The sequence below is a fragment of the Petaurus breviceps genome, unplaced genomic scaffold (assembly GCF_028583685.1).
Source record: "Petaurus breviceps papuanus isolate PSGF00001 unplaced genomic scaffold, PetGlider_PUasm1.0 177, whole genome shotgun sequence".
In the NCBI taxonomy this organism is placed as follows: Eukaryota; Metazoa; Chordata; class Mammalia; order Diprotodontia; family Petauridae; genus Petaurus; species Petaurus breviceps.
Window position 1 is genome coordinate 2,653,053 of NW_027185776.1, and position 21,374 is coordinate 2,674,426.

Here is a 21,374-nt window from a genome sequence, read left to right on the forward strand (position 1 = left end):
TCACCATCCCAATAGACCCTAAACAATGGGACCACTTCGCTTTCACTTGGCAGGGTAGACAATATACTTTCACTCGCTTGCCACAAGGGTACATACATAGCCCCACTATTTGTCACAGGATTGTGGCTGAACAGTTGGATGAATTAAAGCTACCTGGTGTACAGCTTACCCACTACATTGATGATATCATGATACAGGGAAAAGATGCGAAAGTAGTGGAAAGGAGTTTGACTCTTCTAATTGAGTATATGAAAAGTAAAGGGTGGGAAATTAACCCTGCAAAGGTTCAAGGACCAGCTCAGAATGTGAAGTTTTTGGGTATACAATGGAACAAGGGGCTAAGGGAGATTCTTCCTCAAGCCCGACAAAAGATTCAGGATTTTCCTACCCCTACCAATAAGAAGGAGGCCCAAAAGTTCATAGGATTGTTTGGATACTGGAGGCACCACATTCCACATTTGGGACAGATTTTAAAACCTTTATATAGAGTCACACGGAAGAAATATGAATTCGATTGGGGACTTGACCAGAGTAAAGCTTTTGAAGAAGCCAAGGCTGCTATACAATTGGCCCTAGATTTGTGGCCCATGCAAAATGGTCCAGTGGAATTGCAAGTGACTGTACAAGATGATTATGCAAACTGGAGCTTATGGCAAAAACAACAAAGCCGAAATGTACCTTTGGGATTTTGGTGTAGGGAACTCCCTTCATCTGGAGTCCAGTACACACCTTTTGAAAAGCAGTTGTTAGCTGCATATTGGGCTTTGGTGGAGACTGAACAACTGACTGTGGGCCATGAAGTGATATTAAGACCTGGAATCCCAATTATGACCTGGGTAATGAGTACCCCAGCTTCTCACAGAATTGGACATGCCCAAGAGGCTAGTATAATCAAATGGAAGTGGTATATTCAAAATAGAGCGAAAACAGGCAAAAGCGGAGTCTCTGCTCTGCATGAATCTATAGCAAACATAGAAATTGAGAGGAGTGACACACCCCCTGAGCCAAAGGTACAGTCCACTGTAAAATGGAATGAGGGATATGATGTATTAACTGAGGAACAAAAGAGACATGCATGGTTTACTGATGGGACAGCAAAATATTTGGGGCAAAAAAGACATTGAAAAGCAGTGGCCTATAACCCATGTACTAGAAGGACTTTGGAAAGTACTGAGATAGGTGCAAGTAGCCAATATGCTGAACTTATGGCAGTATATCAAGCCATCAAAATAGAACAAGGAGGACAGTGTCATATATTCACTGATTCATGGGCGGTAGCTAATGGGTTAGCTACATGGATGCCCATGTGGAAAAATGAAAATTGGGAAATTCATGGTAAACAAGTCTGGTGCAAAGAATTATGGGAAGATATCTGGAACATGTCTTTGGTCACTGACTTGTCAGTTTTTCATGTAGATGCTCACGTGGCCCCCACCACACCAGAACGTGAGTACAATGCTCATGCTGATCGACTGGCAAAGATTGCTACTGAACGTATTGTTCCTACTTTGACAACAACTGATGATCCGGTATTAGCAAAATGGGTCCACCAAACAGCAGGCCATTTGGGGGTCCAGGCCACACACCAGTGGGCACAAGATCGAGGTATTAGTATCTCTCATTCACTGTTAAAACAGATAGCAGAAGAATGTCATATATGTCAATTGGAAAAGGAGCGAACTGTTCCTCGGGTAGTAACTGGAGAGATAGCAAGAGGAAAAGTCCCAGCCCAAATCTGGCAAATAGATTATATTGGTCCACTACCACTGGATAAAGGATGCAGATTTATATGTACTTGTGTTGATACCTATTCAGGTGTACTAGTAGCTTGTCCTTATAAGAATGCAACCCAGAAAAACACTTGTAAAACCCTAGATCTCATAAGTCTATATTATGGAACCCCAATGCAGATTCAAAGTGACAATGGGTCACATTTCAAAGGCAATGAAATGAAGAAGTATTGTATACTAAACAATATAGAATGGATATATCATATTCCATATTATCCAGAAGCATCTGGGTTAATTGAAAGAATGAATGGATTACTGAAAGAACAGTTGAGGAAGTTAAGTTCCAATAATTCATATCAACATTGGAAGGATAATTTGTTCATGGCTTTGCATAATTTAAATAATAGACCATTGGGAGGAAGTACACCTCTAGCCAGAATGATGACCCCCAATCTGCAAATTAGAAAACAACAAACACACAAGATCCCAAATATTGAGTATTGGACCTTGAGGCCAGATGACCCAGCACCGTACCCAGGACCACCTGGTTCAGTGGGGTATGATTTACATTGTTTAGAGGACTTTTGGTTGGACAGGAAAGAAGTAAGAAAAATTTCCACTGGGATATGCATAAGAATCCCTAAAAATCACTTTGGGCAGATTTTACCCAAATCAGGATTAGCAGCTCAAGGAATACATGTATTGGCTGGAGTAATAGATTCTAATTATCAAGGAGAAATTGTTGTAACATTCCAGAATTTAGGTGAGGGGCCCATACAGATTCACAAGAATGATAGGATAGTTCAAGTGATTATCGTTCCTTGTAAAACAATGCCACTTGTAACAACTGACCCTCCTTCCAAAATAACTGTCACAGGAACTGAAGGATTTGGTTCTACTGATAGAATAAAATCAGGAGCTAAAGTATGGGTAAAACGGAAGCCAGATGATGTTCCAAAGGCTGCAGAGATTATAGCATATGGGAAGGATAACACTGTAACTATTGTTTATTCTGGAGAAGATGATTACAAAATTGTACCCTTAAATCATTTATTCTACCGTGAGTGAGGCTACAATAGTCTGGTTATTGTCTCTTTGCTTCTTCTTGATTTTTTGTTTGTTCATCTTGTTTGTTAGATTTGTTTCCACAGGCTTGGTACCCTCCATCTGTAGATGCCTGATAGCTTAAGCTGGATGTCACCCCCTGTCTGCAACTGTGATGTGTCACCCTTGGACCTGGCATCAAGCATATTAAGAACTGACCTCTCAAATGGGACCCCTAATGACAGGGACAGCTCTACATCCGATTTCAGCAGCAAGTAGCCATAGAAGAAGAGATCTTCACCCCTTACCACAAGATTTTGGGGCCCCATTTGTTCGGGGTGGGGGGAATGATGGGGAGCTTGTGCTCAAGCCCCACCCTAAAATATGTTTTTTTGTGTTTATTGTGTGCTATTCTTGTTATATTGTTGTGAAATTTTGTTGACACCAGTTATTCCTACTATATTTTTGCCAAGTAAGGGACATGAAAGATCTTGGGGCCGAATGTAAGGGTTATGGGATTTAAAGATCTCCCATGCCCCATGGACGTGCTGACATAGCAGAGCAAGAGAAAGTGAAAAGCCGAGCTAACAGTCCTGCGGTTGGCAGTTGGTGGCGGTTGCCTTTTTTTTTTTTTTGATTAAGGACTCCTGCTGAGGACTGCCAGGGGCCGGAGCTGCTGGGAGCCCACTTCCAGGGCACTGGGTGGTTGCTGTGAGTGGGGAGAGGAGGACCTTTGCCTGAGGTAGCCTGTTCTGTTTTAAAGGCTTGAAAATGTGGGTGCTTTCTACTTTATCTACCTGTACCAATATCATAACTACTCTGATGGCTTTCACTTTCTGGTTTTGGGACTCAGTCTTTTGGTATCTTAATAAATTTTCTAGTTTATTTCCCCAAATGGCAAACCTGATGTATTTTGTGATGGATAATTATATCAGCATATTTGTAATCTCTATAGGCATTGTGAATATGGCATTGCTGATATAACTAGTTTTTCCCTAAAAAAAAAAAAGTAATGAAAAAGCCATCCCAATTCAATTGGTCCATGAGACTAAAGTTTTCAAATCAGTGACATAGCTTCATGCTTACCTAAGGCTGAGACTGACAATTTTTTACAATTGCACTCCTAATATATGTATTCTTGGTTATTTTAAAATAACATGCATGCACTATTGTATTAATAATACGCACATTATAAAACACAAAAATATAAATTAAAAATCAAGAAAAGGTGAGCATGTGAAAGCTTAATGAAAACAATGTGATTAAATAAGCTTCATTATTTTCTAAAATCTTCATTTAACACTTTGTGTTTCCACTATTTGAAGGTCTAATTCTAAGGCTAGTTTATTTCAATACTTGGTTAAATACTGATCCAAATGGAATAAGTTCATTGTTGGCTGTGTTTAATAATCATGGCATTTATTATTTTTTTATCCCACCGATCAATTATGTAAAGGTTTTAATTTAAATTCAGCTAGTAAATTCCCTTCTTCCCCAATGTCAATTAGTTGTTCTTACAAACTAATTGGAAGGTGCTGAATTTTTATATTTTTAGCAAATGAGCTTGAAAACCCAACGATGCCATTTAGATTCTTAAACAGGTTAGAGAATTGTTTCCTAGCTTTTTTCTTAAGTGTAATTATATGAGAGTTCTGTTAAGTGACACACTTATTCTCTCTTCTATGGGTTGCTTGAAGTATCCAGGAAGGAAGAATAACCAATATTGTCAGATGTTTTTGCAGAGAGGGCAAAAAGGACGAATATAGAGAAATGGCCAGCAGATTTGGCAATTAAGAAATCACTGGCAACTTTGAAAGGAGCAGTTTCAGTTGAATGAATAGTCAAGGATAATTAAGAAATTGAAAACCTGTGTGTCTAGGATGCTGGTACCCTTTGCAGAAAACAAAGAAGTTTTGGAAAAGGGTAGATTTGAGGGAAAAGGTAAAATAATAAGATTTGCAATGCAAATTGTAACCTGTCCAGTTTATCCTATGCTATTCACTCTTTCCTGCTGAAAATAGTGTGTGTGCAGGCACGTATATACACATGCATGTGCTCCTGTGTGCATGTTGAGGGGAGGGAGGAGTAACTTACAAGCTATGGTATAGGAGCAATGGGAAGGCCAAGAATAATTTTGCCTTCATACCCATTACAGGTACCTCAGTGAGTGCATTAGCACAGTGCATGGGACACAGTAGGCTCTAATGAATGTTTATGGACAGGCTGATTACTTACTTTGTAAACAGGAAGCTTAAGGTGTGAAAGAGAAGATTGCAGGATTTTGAATTTTAAAAAGAGTGAAAGGGGTACTATAATTATGTTAGTTAAGTTCCTGATTAGATAACAAGGGAAAGGTCAAATGTGATCCATTTTCCAATGCTCCAGAGGGCTATCCCACAAGCTTTGGGATCATGCCATAGCTTCTCTCCATTTTGGAGACCACTGATCTAAGACATAAAAGTCCAAGTGCATAAGTAGCTAGCATTCCTCAATTCTTTCCACTGCCAGGTAAGTAAACATACCCTTTTGAGAAGGGGCAGCACCATGGTAAATATCAAGACAAAGAGAATTAAAGTTAATGAATTAATATTATGTCTTTGATGAATATTCTTTGTAAGCTATTTTTGAGTCAATTTCCTTTTGGTAAAGGTAGTATTTGAGTGTCTCATTTCATTTCAATTAACAGTCTGAATCAAAGGACAATCTGAGTCAGGCTGAACTAAAAACAGCAATCAAAACAAGTCCAAAAGATTTAGGGCTGGCTTCAGAGAAATATTTTAATATAATAAAATTTTATTAAAGAAAACTCATATTTAACAGTTATAACTATTAAACACTTTTCATGAAACAAATACAGTCTAGATACCTAAACTGGCAAGAGCCAAAATGGAGAAAGAGAACAACAGACTTATATCCTTAATCAATACTGATTTTTGTAAGTTCGTAATATGTTCCTATGATACCTTACAGATCATGATATAATAACAATAGTAAACCTAAATTGTGGCCAAGTAATAGCCTCAATAACAAGTATTCTAATAACAAATCTTAAAAACAAAAATATAATATTTTTAAAGAAAATAATGATATCAAAACACACTAAAATATATGAGATGTAACCAAATAATTTTTAGGGAAAACTTCTCTTTCTGAAAATACATTAATAAAAAAGAAGAAAGACAATGTGATATAGTGAATAGAAGATGATCAATCTGTGTCATGGAGAACTTGGCTTCAAGTCTACTCTGACATGTACTCACTATGAGACTATGAGGGCAAGTCATTTCACCTCTCAGAGTCACCAGGGAATTTTAAAATTTATTTTAATAGAATTTTATTTTTTCCAATTACAAGTAAAGATGGTTTTCAATATTCATTTTAATAAGATTTTGAACAAATTTTTTCCCTCCCTCCTCTCTCTCTTCTTCCCTATACAGCAATCTGTTATATATGTGGAAGCATGTTAAACATATTTCCACATCAGTCATATTGTGAAAGAAGAAACAGAACAAAAGGGAAAAACCACCAAGGAAATAAAAAGTGAAAGTACTATGGTTTGGTCTACATTGAGACTCCACAGTGCTTTCTCTGGATATGGATAGCATTTTCCGCTATGAGTCTTCTGGAATTGTCTTGGATAATTGTAGTGCTAAGAAGAGCTAAGTCTCTCATATTGCACAATGTTGCTATTACTGTGTACAATGTTCTCCTGGTTCTATTCACTTTACTGGGCTTCAGATCATGTAAGTCTTTCCAGGTTTTCTTGAAATCTGCCTGCTCATCATTTTTTATAGCAAAATAGTATGCCATTACATTCATATACCACAACGTATTCAGTCATTCTCCAATTGAAGGGTATTCCCTCAATTTCCTTTTCTTTCAGGCAACTTTTAAAAATAATAACTCATAGATCAATTGTCAGTCTGCATTGGTAAGAGTTTCAATATAGGGAATATGGAAAATATTCTTATATTTATATCTTTTTACATAATTCATTCCTATTCCCAGATATTAAAAGAGGAAGCAAAAGGTCTCCAGTATGTTAGTTTGATCCTTTATAGAGGATAACACTATTTTGTGGAAAGACATGTTCAAGTATTATTGTACAAGATGGGAAGGCATGGAATACCTATACTGATGAAATCACAAATTTGCTAAAGTACCAAAGATGTGCATAAAAAATATTTTTTACTTAAAGATTTTACTCATTGGAACAATATTATGATTAAAAAGTAAAAATATTATAACATCTAATTCTATCTTTCCAAATTTAAAATATACATATTAAAAATCAACACCTTTAATTTTACAAAGAAAGTATCATCATCTGGGGCAAATGTTGTTACAAGTATCTTTTAACAATTTCACCAAATTTAAGACTAGAGTACTGAGTTATCATCCTCTTTTGTATTTAACCACTCATATACACTATTCATTTTCAATGTGTATGTTTATAAACACACATGCAAAGATTCTTCAAAATCATTTCCAAACCTGAACATTAAAGTAGCTATCAAATGAAATTCCAAAAATGATACCCCCTGATTTATACATCAAATAATTATAAAAAAGAAAAAAATACTTTTATATAGTTTAAGTATATTCCATTTATCTATGTTTTAAGATAATATGAAGGAAAAGGAACTTACATACATGAGAAAAAAGATAAAAGTTCAGAAGGAAACTGTAAGGCTGCTAGCTATTTAGTAGGATCCATAACCAGAAGAAATCTTAGATATTAACTAGTCTAACTGACATTTTGCATGTGAGAAAACTAAGGCCTACACAGAAGTTTAATGACTTGCCTCAGGTCACATAGGTAGTCAGCAGCAGAGCCGGAATTCAAACCCAGGTCCTATGACTCCAAATCTAGTGCTCTTTTCATTATTTCACATTATATTTAAATTTTGCTTTTTATTCTAGCTCAGGATTTCTTATATCCATCCCTTCTCTTCCTTCAAATAGCCACAATCCTCATTACCTTTTGCCTAAACTACAGCAACACATCCTAATTAGCTTCCCTACCACCAGTCTCTCCTTTCTCCAATCTTTCATTTATTCACACAACTTCTAAAACACAGATCTGACCATAACACTCCTGCTCAAGAAACTCCAATGGCATCCTATTCCATCTGAGATTAAACACAAATTATGCTATAGGGCACTGAAAGCCTTTCACAATCTGGCTCCAGTCTACTTTCCAATATACATTTATTAAATGCCTATTATGTACCAGGAACTGTGTCAACCTGAGGATGAAGTTAAAAAGGTCAGTCCCAGCTCTCAAGGAGCTTACAATCTAAAGGGGGAGCCAACACACTCCCACACACAAAAGGCAGGAAAAATGAGAAGGAAGGAGATATCAGGGAGCACCTGGCACAGGGCATATTGTTTCATGTGGCTAAAACCAGGCAGGGCAGCAGATGCAAAGTGGAGTTTCTGCCCTCTCAAAAGAATCCATTGGGAGGAGTTTGTCCACTCTCCAGCCCTTCAAGCAGAGAGGAGAGATGGCTGAGGCTGTCAATCAAGGTTTGAGTTAGCAATATGATGTAGATTTTAGAAGTGATCAACTTATCCTGGGAGGGGCATCCTGTTCCCTGGACCTGAAACCAGGCAGGGCAACAGATGTAAAATGGAGACTTCCTAGACTTAATTGCCCATCACTGTCTTTCACACAATCATATATTCCAGATAATGTGGCTTACATGCTGTTTCCCACATATGGTATTTCATGCAATGTGTTTCTGCAAATTGTTTCCCCTGCCTGAAATGCATTTCCTCCTCACCTTGGAAAATCCCTAGTTTCCTTCATGGAACAGCCCAGGTGCCATTTCCAATATTGGAAGCTTATCCTAGTCTCCACAGTTTTTAAAGCTATCCCTCCTGGGAACTTTTTCTGTATATATCTGTGTACTTGTTGATTTCCTCAAAAAAAAAAAGTAAGCTCCAGGAGGGCAGGGTTAGTTTCTTTTTTGTCTTTGTATATCAAAGGCATAGTATATATTAGGCATTTAGATATATGCATGCTGAATAAATGTTAAAGAAATAGAAAGGAAAAGTATGGTAAAGGGGAAAGAAAAGGATTTTGAGTCAAGGGATCCAAATTCCTGCTTCTGTCAATGTAGTAACTGTGTGTCTTTGGGCAAGTTATTTAACCTTTGTGGACCTCGATTTCCTCATCTCTAAAATAAGGGTTGGACTAAGTCCCTAAGGTTTCTATTAGTTCTAAAATTAAAGATTTCCCTAATTTGAAAAGGTCAAGTCAATAAAAGTTTCCTAAGTATTTACTACGTGCCAGGCATTCAAAGATAAAAATGCAAATAATCCTTGTCCTTGTTACACTTTGGTGGGAGAAAGCAACATAAACAGAGGGAAGGCAATAAACAATACACACACACAAGAAAACTCAACCTGAAGAAGAATACCAACAATGGAGGAAGGAGGGTATTAGGAAAGGCCTCTCTTGCAGGAGGAGGCACCTGAGCTGGGATCCAAGAGGTGGATGTCAAGAGGGGGAGTGTTTCAGGAATGGAGAACTTGTGTCAGTCAGCACAGAGGTGAGAAATAGAATGCTATATAGGTAAAGGGAACAACAATTAGGCCAGTTTGGCTAAATACATGGTATGTAAGAAAATAAAAAGTTATTCACACAAGTACAAAACTATGCAATAATGAAATATGACAGAGAGCTGACAGTAAAGACTCAGAATGCATGTACATTGGACATGGACAATCTGGAAATTTGTTTTAATTGACTATGCTTATTTCCCAAGTGTCTTTTTTTTTTCCTTTTCTTTTAAATTGAGGTAGAGGTAGAAGGAAGAGAAAATGGTTTTTTTTAAGCTTTCAGTGACTCCTTATTCTACTCTGACTCCTCTCAAAAAGGAGACCCTTATCTTCTAAGCAAGTGGTATAAGAAGTAATATGAAAACAGTTTGAAGATAGGTTACAGCCAGATTGTGAAAGGTTTTAAATGCCACAGTAGTTTATTCTAGAGACAATATGGAACCACTGAAGCTTCTCAAGTTGAGCAGGGAAATCTACTTATGTATGGGAAAGATGGATTAGAGTTAAGAGAGAGTAGAAGAAAGAAGATTAGGAGCTCTTGCAGTTTCTCTGATAAAGATCTTGTTTTCAAGATATTTCAAGGAACTGATTCAAATTTATAAAAATAAAAACCGTTCCCCAAGTCATACATAGGCAAAAGATATGAATACAAAGTTTTCAAAGGAAGACATCCATGCCAGCAAAAGGCATATGAAAAAAACAAGCTCCAAATTTCTAGTAATTAGAGAATGAAAATTAAAGCTACTTTGGGGCTATATATCATACCCATTAGATTGGCAAAGATGACCAAAAAAAGTAAAATGACAAATACTAGAGGGGCTATGGGAAACAGACACAGTAATGCACTGTGGATGAAGCTGTAAACTGGTCCACTCATTGTGGAAAGCAATTTGGAACTGTGCAAAAAAAATCAATAAAATGTACACAGTTTTTGATCCAGTGAAACTTCTAATAGGCTTATACCCCGAAGTAATCAAAGAAAGAAGAAAATTATTCATATATACAAAAATATTTATAGCAGCTTTTTTTGTATTTACAAAGAACTAGAAATTAAGGGAATGTCCATCACCTGCAAAATGACTGAATAAATTGTTATATGAATGTAATGTAATAATATTGTGCCATAAGAAATGACAAAATGACAAAAGGGTTTGGCTTAGTTGGGTTCAGAGAAACCTGGGAAGATGGAGACCAATGAAAAATAATTAGGTGAGCAGAACCAGGAGAATTTACACAATAATAACAACATTATAAGAACAAACCCCTTTGAAAGGACTATGAACTCTATCAACTCAAGGCCCAACCATGATTCCTGGAGAACTATGCAATAATGAACTATGCAACCCACCTACTGACAGAGAGCTGATGATAAAGATTCAGAATGCATGTACATTGGACATGGACAATTTGGAAATTTGTTTTAATTGACTATGCTTATTTCCCAAGTGTCTTTTTTTTTTCTTTTTCTTTTAAATTGAGGTAGAGGTAGAAGAGAGAGAAATTTTTTTAAGCTTTCAGTGACTCCTTATTCTACTCTGACTCCTCTCAAAAAGGAGACCCTTATCTTCCAAGCAAGTGGTAATAAAGGACTTAAGCTCACAGATGTGATTGTTAAGATGTAGAAATTGATTAATCATGGGACCTAGTAAGACAAAATGAAGAATTTAACATTGCCCTGAGGTTATTAACTCGGGCAACTAGAAGAATTAGAATGCTTTCAACAGAAATATGGAAGTTGGGAAGAGAAGTGGGCTTCAGAGGAAAAAATGAATTCTAGCACACAGTCAAAAAATAAATACAGCCCAGTTCTACCTCACAAAGCCACCAAAAAGATATTAGTACAGTGCATTTTGTACCACACCAAGACCTGACTGGGAAATCCAAGAAAAAAAGTCACCATGAGCTGTTTTTCCAAACCAGGTCGGCAAAGGGAGATAGAGATAAGGGTCTGCTAGCACTGAGTTTGAGAACTAGCCAGGAGTGGTAGTAAAGAGCATTCCAGACAAGGGAAAGACTGTGCATCAGCACAAGAAAAGGTCCCAGGGGCAGCCAGGTAGAGCAGTGAGTAAGAGTGCAGGCCCCAGCGTCGGGAGACCTGGGATTGGTTCCGGTCTCAGATACTCAGCACCCACACAAAGAAATAACTGGCTGTGTAACCTTGTGCAAGTTACTTAACCCCGATGGATGGATGGATGGAAGGAAGGAAGGAAGGAACAAAGGAAGGAAGGAAGGAAGGAAGGAAGGAAGGAAGGAAGGAAGGAAGGAAGGAAGGAAGGAAGGAAGGAAGGAAGGGAGGGAGGGAGGGTCCCAAATCCAGCACAGAGATGCCTAAACTTCTTCAGGGAACAACTTACAACTTTGTCACTCAGATGAAGGCTGGATATGTAAACTTAAGTGTGACAAGCATAAAAGCAATAGTTGAATCTATGGGAAGTCTTGAGATAACAGAGATTATAGAAGGTGAACAGGGCTCAGGGCAGAGCTCTGATACACACTCATACAAATATGACAGGAAGTAGAAGATTAACCACCAAAGAAAACTGAGAAGAGTTAAGGCAGATAGGAAGAAAACTAGGAGAGTGCAATGCTAAGAAAACCCAGGGTTTTACAAAGAGCTGAGGAAATCCACTTCTTCCTATATATACACACATAGTGGTAACAGTCACCCCTCTTGCTCAGGACAAGTATAAACACTTTCCTTAGGGCTCACTCACCCATTGGTAAGTTGGGTCTCTAGAGCAGTAGCTGTTACTACTTCCAAGATTCTGGGGGTAACCTTCTAAAGAGGATATCCTTGTAAACACTAATGCACAGGCCCCCACCAGTGTACTTCATCTCAATCAGCCAGTTAACTCTATTAGTTTAATGGCATAGCAAAGAGATAAATTACAAAACACTTCCCCTAAACATCAGGGACTCACTCTACCATAAACACTGAATCCAAAAGGGGTGGAGAGAGCACTGACTTGAGGTAGAGGATTTTGTTGTTCAGTCATTTTTCAGTTGTATAAGATTCTTTGCGACCCCATTTTGGGTTTTCTTGGCAAAGATAATGGAGTGATTTGCCATTTCTTTCTCCACTTCATTTTACATATGAGAAAACTGAGATAGAGGGTTAAGTGACTTGTCCAGGGTCACACAGCTATTATGTGTCTGAGGCCAGATCTGAACTTAGGAAGATGAGTTCCTGACTCTAAGCTCAGCACTCTATCCACTGTACCACCTAGTTGCCCCAACATAGAGGATACACATGGCCAAAGCAACTTAGAACTCTAGAACTACAAAGGCTTGATGAACTCTGTCTCTCCAGAGTCTTCACAAAGTTCACTATAAGAGTCTACTTTTCAACTAGCTCTTCCCTGGACATGGTGTCTCCATTAGAATAGTGGCTCAGATGTGTTTATCCTTCCTAGGGTGCAGTATAATAGCTAGAGGAGTCAATCTGCTGCCCAGCGGGTGGAACAGGTCACTTGATGCTGCTGTTCACTAGGCTCTACTGCTTCTGTACTAGACAAGGTTCATCTGTTGGTCTCCTGGGCTCCCTCTTCAATGGGTAGTTGCAGTTTTCCACTTTCAGTCACTGACTGAATCAAGTGGCAGGGTAGGGAACTGTGCTTATTCAGCGGGAGTGTTACTGAGTTCTTTCATATAGGGCAATGGCTCATAGGTTTTTGACAAATTTTTCCTTGCTCAAAAGTCCCTTCCTTCCTTAAGTCATACCACAGTAGCTTAGTATTATTAGTCAATTTTCAAGTACCATACTCCCTTGGAACTGCTGTATAGAAGAATGGCTAGAAGCAAAGGTGTGAATGCAATCTTTTCCCTGAGGACACTGTCTTGCTAGCCTCTTCATATGTGAACAAGGTATTCACAAGAGCATACCCTTTCTAAGGTGAGGAATGTATATTTTTCATCTGAAGATTCTATCCTTTACCTTTCAATATCTCTTTCAACCTCCAAATACCTTCACTTTTGCTGAATTTTCAATAGGGCATGGCTTTTAAACAAGGAAGATAGAACAGAAAAGTAGTTCTAGTTTGTACAAAGATATTTCAAGCAGTAAATAGGTAGTATTTGAAAAATTATTTGGAAGAGTTAAGAAAACATTATCCCTAATAACTGGCAAGAAGGTGAAGAGAAATAGTGAGATGAAAGGCAGCATGGTATAGTGTATGGATCCTGAGATTTGGAGTCAAAAGAAGAGGATTCAAATCCCAGCTCTTCCATTAACTAGTTGCGTGTACTTTAGCAAGTCATTTAAATACTTTGGGTCTCAATTTCTCAACTATAAAATAGGCATAATAATCTTTACTGTTAACCAGATCACAAGCTTCTACAATATTGTAATGGTGATGTAATTTGAATTTGAAGATCTCTTTGTGTTGGCAAAGGTAGCAGGTACTTGGCACTTAGTAATTGATCAAGCCTCTGCTGGGGAAACAGAAGGTATGAACTCCTGTCTCCTGTTACTGATGTAACAGGAAGGGTTGGCTAAAACAGGAAGCTAATTCTGTGTGTATATAAGATAAGCCCAAAAGAGGGAGAGTTAGACCTTCTTGGAGCAGGCTTGGTGGATGCAGAAGCTGCTGCCACTGGGGAGACCGAAGAGGAAAGGCCCCCAGAGGCTGGAGATAACGATTTTCATTTGGAGAACCTGGATGAAGTGATTTTGATTCTGGGAACCAGCTGAAACTTCTGCTGAGTCAGAGGGCCAGGCAGAGCTGCTGAGGCTGTTGAGGATTTCCAAGGGCCAGTTGGAGCTGCCAAAGACTGAGGAAGCATGACTGTGATGCTGGTACTTTGCATGAACCTGTTGGTGGCTTTGCTAAGCCTTGACTTCCTGGGAACAGAGACTGTGAAGGATTTGAGGTGAACTGGACACTGTGAGCTTCAATGTGGAGCAGAAATTTCACAGAGAGCTGGACAAGGACCTGGGAGCTGTCTGCCTTTGAACCTGGGTGACAGTTTGGTGAATCCTGGTAGGATCTGGGACCATGGAAGGGGATCCAGGGAATGTGAGGGACCACCCCAAGTCAAGCTGAAAGAAGACTTTACTTGGATACTATGTACTGACTGAGAAGATTATAATTTACTAGTGATCTAGGGGTAAAGGGTCTGTGTATTTTCTGATGATTGAATAGTGAATAATGAAGGATGACTCATTGACTAAATGATTGTACTTAGTGACTGATGACTGAATAACTGATTTGAAACCTAGTATGCCCCATGAGTGGAAAACTTTGACTATTGTACTCTGTAATTGAATTGAGGATATTGTAAATGCTTGAGTTACTAAATGATTGTTCTTTGTTGAAAACTTAGCTACCGCTATAGTGGAAACCATGTGGCCATTTTCTGTGAAAAGTTGTTGTGAATGCTATATTTTGATTTTCTGTGATAAGTTATAATGTGAATGCTGTACTTCGATTTACTGTGAGTGTTTTGCTTTGATTTGTTATGGAATAGAGCGTTCACTATATTGTGTAATCAGATCCTTAAAAGCTGTTCATAGTAGCTTTTGGAAAGCTGCTCGTGCATGGCATTACAGATACATAATGTGATATAATCAGGGTAAAAAGGTGAACCAGTCAACCAGCATGAAAAGTATCGCCAGACTGCCCATGTGCTCCATTTGTAGAGACATGATGTCAAAAGATCTAAAGGAAGGACCCAGAATGTTGAATGGATCCCAAATGAAGGGCTTTTATAGGAAGTTATGGTCAAGAGTCACTGAGGATGACAGAAAGTGAATGAATAAGTTGGAATCTTTATGGCTGAAAAAATTACTGTATCAGTAAGATTACAAAAAGTTATATTTATATAGAACTTTTCAGAGTTAGCAATTGCATAAAGTAACATAAAACTCCATTAAAAACTAGTCTGTTTTTACTAGTCAACTATTTGGAATCCATTACCCCCTCTAACAAAGCATTTAGAGCAGCTATGATGAAGCCTGCTGAATAGAAGGAACAGAAACCTTCAGTCTGTTTTTTAACTAAAAAGATACTATGCCTTAAGAAGACAAGGTTACTTTCCCCCTCCCCTGAAAGTGAACTTTTTCAAGAGGCCAGATGTGTATATGCCCTTAGGTGGGCTCAGACATCTAATCTACACAAATACTGAGAGAGACTGGAGGCAAGCAGGCATTTTGGCATAAGTCTGTGAAAGAGTGTCTGGGTTGTTGAATTTCCATTCTGGAGAACTGATACCAGAGAGTGATTTGCTTGTGCTTTCTCTTTTCTCTCCCTGAGAGGGCCTATGTTCAATGTAAAACTTAATGGTTCTCTAAAGTTTACATATCTTTTCAAGTAGCACTGAAAGCCAACCAGGTCCATCATAGTAATTTCATATATGTATGAGTTTCATTAGTGGGCCTTGGATGAGCAAAGGGGGAGGTGGAGAATATTAAAGGATCAGTATAATTCAGTTCAACAGTTAAGTTCTGAGTAGACCAAGGCACTGTATGGGGTACTGGGGATACAAAGCTGACAAACACATTATCTACTTTCAAGATGCTTACAATCTAATAAAAGAGATAATACACATACACAAGTAAGTATTATATGAGTTAGAATGTAGTAAGGGCAAAAGAGTTTCAAAATACTGTATCAAAATTTAAGAGGAGGGGAAGAGAATCAGGGAAGGTTTCATGGAGAAAGTGGTATCTAAAGGAAAACCTTGAAGAAAGAAGGATTTTAAAGGTAAAGATGTGGAGAGAGTATGTACCAGATATAGAGAAAAGCTTCAGCAAATGTATGGTGAAGCAAGAGGCAAAACAAGATTAAGGAAGAGCTAGTAGTGTGGATAGAATGCAGAGCTCATGAAAAAAGTTTATAAGCTAACTCCTAATTCCAAGAAGGTATGAAGTCTATGGAAACTAAATTAAAGTTCTACCAAAAGCATATGATCTATTTTATAAAAAACAGGGCAACTATCCATTTATACTTCTTAGATATGAGTCTACCATGGCCAAAAGAGATTACATAGAAAAAGAAAAAAATTCTACCTACTTCCATACAGTCAAAAGCTTAAGTTTCAAGATGATCTATGCTGAAAGGGAAGCTGGTATAGTACCCAAAGTTTATTAATTAAATAAGTTCTTCTGCTAACAAAATTTTGTAGTAGGACAAGACTATTTTGTTTTATTTTTTTAAAAACTCTAAATGGAATCATATTTAAAATGTCCTAGGGAACTTCCCGTTATTCAAAGAAATGCACATATGAATTCTTTTTCACTCCTGAATTTATCTTTTACATAAATCTATACTTTCAAAATCTTAACTAATCTAATCATCTGACATTAGCAACAAGGACTGGAAAGCCCATAGAGTAAATTTGTGCAAGAAGACAAAATACAGTTAGTGAGACTAGAATCCAAGTATCTTAAATCTTTATCCAGTCTTATTTCAACTACACTACATAGACATGTCTACAGTATGCCTATAAATTATTCAGGTAGGCCCTCCTTATTTGATATGCTGCTTTAGAAATGAAATCTACCAAAACTTTAAAAAGTTTTTAAATTCCAAAACACATTTATCTTGTTTTCATCTACCACATACACAAAACAAGGACAGAAGATAAATTACTTTTAACTTTAGAATTAGAATAGAAGAGTGAAGACAGGAGACAATTTAGAAAAGAAATGGATTGATTTATAGATAATATTAATACCACAACACTGCATTCCTCAATCTCTCTAATTCTTATTGCTTCTTTATTCTCTTCATCCCTTCAGGTTATATAGCCATCTCAGCATACATATATTAAATATCTACTGTAAAAGGGTACTGGAAATAGAAGAAGAAATATAGTTCCAGCTTTCAAGGAGTATAAAGTCTAGTTGCACAGGCTAAACATAAACATAAAAATGATGAACAGTAACATATCATATACCAAATGTCAAATGAGTATTTAGACACTAAGAGTTTTTTGGCACTTTAAAATAAACTATTTTCTTAATATTCTAAAGTAGTTTTCAGGAATATTCTGTTTCTTCAACTACTAAAGATTTTGATTTATCCTCAAGGACTGAGGATAATGTGGCTTTTTTTCCCCTCAAGTACTTAGCATAATGCTCGGCACATATTAGGTACTTAATAAATGCTTGTTTCTGAGTCATTTCACTCCCATTTGTTGTTATACAACTGTTTGTTACCTCATTTGAGGCTGACTTGGCACAGATGGTGGAGTGGTTTGCCATTTCCTTCTCCAGTTCATTTTACGGAAGAGTAAAATGAGGCAAACAGGGTTAAGTGACTTGCCCAGGGTCCCACAATTATTAAGTGTCTAAGGTCAATTTGACTCCAGGCCCAGTGCTCTATCCACTGCACCATCTAGCTGCCCTTTCACTCCCATAGTGCCTAATATATAATACTCAGCACCAAGTAAATAATGATTAAATGTAGACAAATACCACATCATAGACATGTCTACATTAATTAACACAGGGTGCACATCTAAATTAATTACTCTAGTGAAAAGGAGGGCAGTCCTTACCTTTCTGTGGGTCATGGGGCCCTTTGGCAATCTGGTGAAATCTATGCATCCCTTTTCAGAATGTTTTGTTGCCCACATTAATAAGAGAAGTAAAAGCTAAATTTCAATAATTCGATAAAAGTATAGTGAAAATAAAAATGTAATTTTTTTACTGTCCAAATTCTCTCATCCCCTGAAATCTATATACCAACTCTTTGGGGGGGCTAAGAACCCCTGCTCTAGAATCTTTTACAATACCATATTACACAGGCTGAAGATGAATTATTTCTTGTCAGATTTCAGTAATGTTTTCAACTACATTTTCTGACCAACTGTCCTTTCAACCAGAGGTCAAGGTGAATGCTCATTTCCTTTCCCGTTAATAGTACTACTGAGTTCATTATAATTTACACCATCAGTCAAAAATATTTCTATAATATAAAATTGGGGTAACAATTCATATGCTGCTAGTAAGGAAAAGAAAAGCCGTCTTCATTTTCTACAAAACTAACATTGTTTGCAAGAAAAAAACTGAGCAATTTGTTGAATACAAATAAGTGGGTTATTCTTCAATTATTGCCATGGTATATATCTGAAGATCTTACCTCCACTCAAGTAACATTTGCAGTATACCATCTATGTCTCATGTAAAAATATTGAAGGATTAAAATACTGAAAGATAAAATCGATATACTTTTAAAACCTACAGTAGTCTTTTTGAAATGTCATTTGTATTCATACACTGGAACTGATAAATACATTATTCATATACTAGCACTGATAAATAGAACAAGCATTAAGATTAAATATAGGTTGACTTTAGACATCAAAAAATTACAGAATAATTAGTTCAAGAAACACAGCCTTGTCTAAAAGTGACCCAAAGCAATTACAATGAAAAGTACTTTAATTGGACTTCAAAGGAAATTATCTGATGGAAATGAGAGAGAGAGAGATAGGCATCGTTCTGTTACCACACTAGGCACTTAGGGAAATACTGACCCAAACACCTTGAACAAAGTGTCATAAAAGGAATCAGAAACTAACAAGCAGGGAAACATAGTTAACTCTCTGATCTGTTGGGCGGAAAAGGAACAAAATGATTACATTGTTTATTGTAATCCACCAAAAACCTCATGCATAGCTTCTGCTGCTACATGAGGAGCAGCCCAGTATGCTACATGGAGAGCTCTACAGACACTTAAACACCACCAGCAAATATTCTAATAAAAATTACTGGTTGCAATTATTTTGTGTTTCTTCAATTTGACCACAAATTTAACTTCAAACTCATAGATCCGAACTGCCACTATTTAATAATTGTTCCACTCGGATGTTATTAAAAATGGAGATTCTCGGCAGATAAGAAAATGCAGCAGCCAGGGCAAGTCCTAGACGACTAACCACTGACGTGAAGTTTTAATCAAGAAGCTTAATGGTATTTACCCACTAAATCCTGCTGCTTTAATTGCCTTACTCAGTTCTTATAATTTACATAAGCTTAAACTCTTAGTTAAAATACTCAAGATCTAAGTATATAGGATTTTATTTTAATCGTAAACAAAATCAGGTCACTCCTAGCGACCAGTCTCTCTTTGCCTTATTAAAACTGGGGGGGGGGGGGGGGGGGGGGGAGGAGGAAGAAGAGAATATCCATCATCTCTTTGGACCACACCACCACGTGGTAGTTAACCACAAACACAGCCACAAGCTATTTTTGAAGAGACACACTAAAATGCTATGTGAAAATTTGACTTTTTGAAAAATTATTATTAAAAATGTCCCTTTCACCCCAGATAAGAAACTGTGACATAAAGTGTCACCACAGAGGAAAGATTACGAGAAGCTCCAAAACATGCTCTCAAAAAAAAAAAGCAAACACGCAGAAAGAGCGGAAGATAAAGACATCTAAGACACTTTGGGGGCGTTTTAACGAGGGACTGCTCCCAAAAACTTCCACTGGGGTACCTGATGCCAGGCCCCCGCCGCCTCTCCTAAAGACAACTAACTGCTGTCTCCTGCCCTCGACCCCATTCTCCGCTCCCACCAATCTCCCGCGGGGCTCCGCCCTAGGCCCCGCCCCCTCCGGCATCTCCCGCCCCCTCTCCTCCTTTCTCCTCCTACCGCTCGCGCCCGCCGCAGCTCTCTCCCTCTCTACCCCCTTCCCCGCCCCCCCAGCCGGACCGAACAGTCGCTCTCCGACCTGTGCTGTGCGGCTCTGTTCCGCCGTCACCGCCGCCGCTGCCGCCTGCCCCTCCCCCTCTCTTGCTCCCCTCTCGGCCCAGCGTCGCGCGGCTCCCCATTCCCTCCTCCTCCTCCTCCCCCTCCCAGCCTCCCCGCAACGCGAGCCCCCGCCCCCCAGCCTCCCCACAGTGCCCGAGCCGGCGGAGGGCGGGGTCACTCACCAGTCCGCAGCTCGTGTTTGACAGTTAAGAGCTGGTCCCCTCCGTCCGCGCTGGTCCCCGCGGCACTGACACCGCCACCGCCACCGCCGTCGCTGCCGCCGCCGCCACCCTCCTCCATTTTCCCTCCTCAATCTCACGGGGATGTTTACGTGGAGAACCTCAGGCGACAGAGAACACCCGGAAAGCTGACAGCTCCGGCAGACACCGCGTGTCAGCTCCAGGACTCTAAGGGAGAGACCGGCTTCTTCCCGCTCTGTCCGTTCGACTCCCTCCTCTGCCTCCTCCCCCTACCGAGGGCACTGCGAGTACGGCGCAACCAAACTCACCCCGTCCCCTCCGCCTCCTCCCTCAAAGCCCAGTTTCCAGCTTCCCTCCCACCCCCAAGCCAGCAAGGTAGGGAAGCCGTTGGAACCATCGTCGCCCATTGGACTCTGGGCGCGCGCGTCCTCCCAGGCGAGTCCGTATTGGATTATAGCACAAGACGCCCCGCCCCGCTCCTCGAATTGTTGCTTCGCGGGGAGGCGAGGGAGGGAGGATCTCCGTCATTTGGGTAAGCAAGCAGCGAGATTCTGCCCCACTCTCACCCCAGCCTCCTTTCCCCTGGTGCGCAGGCGTACCCATATCTAGCTCTTCCCCCGCCCATCACCCCTCCCATGCCACACCTCTCCACTTCCCCCACCCGACTCTGTTAGTAAACATTCTCTAGGACTGTAATCCTGAGGCGTTAGGGTTTTGTGATTGGTCTTCTATTTGGGGAAGGGCGGTGAAAACTGATTGGAATGTGTGGTCTGTCAATCACTATAAGGCGGGAAGGACTCGCAAAAGCAGCACCCCTTGCCCACGTGTGTGCCCCTTTAGCCAAACGGTATCAAATTCCTGTCTCCTAAGTGAACTACTGGAAGACGATATTTCAAGGCTGAAAAGTATTAACTTCTTTTAAGTAATGAGGCAAAGGGGAACCGATTAAGCAGTGTAAACGAATCAGCTTTGGTTGACATAAGTAGATAAAACTGAGCTTTGGCCTGAAGTCTGCTCAAAATCCTAGTGCCCCTAAGTGAAATTTTGAGCCCAGAATTAGTAACATTATTTATTAAATTTTGAATGTTTATTAAATGAGCTCGAAAGTGAAAAACAGATGCGATAGAATTGG

General features: G+C 39.0%; 1 protein-coding gene across 1 annotated transcript in view; it reads right to left on the bottom strand.

Moving 5' to 3' along the window:
- Positions 1 to 20,585, bottom strand: part of RPS6KA5 (ribosomal protein S6 kinase A5) — a 261,593-nt gene extending 241,008 nt beyond the window's left edge. The window contains exon 1 of the mRNA XM_069085996.1: positions 20,225 to 20,585. Within this exon, the coding sequence (XP_068942097.1) occupies positions 20,225 to 20,342 (118 nt within the window). The 5' untranslated portion in view covers positions 20,343 to 20,585. The remainder of the gene's footprint in view (positions 1 to 20,224) is intronic.
- Between the last annotated feature and the right edge of the window lie 789 nt (positions 20,586 to 21,374).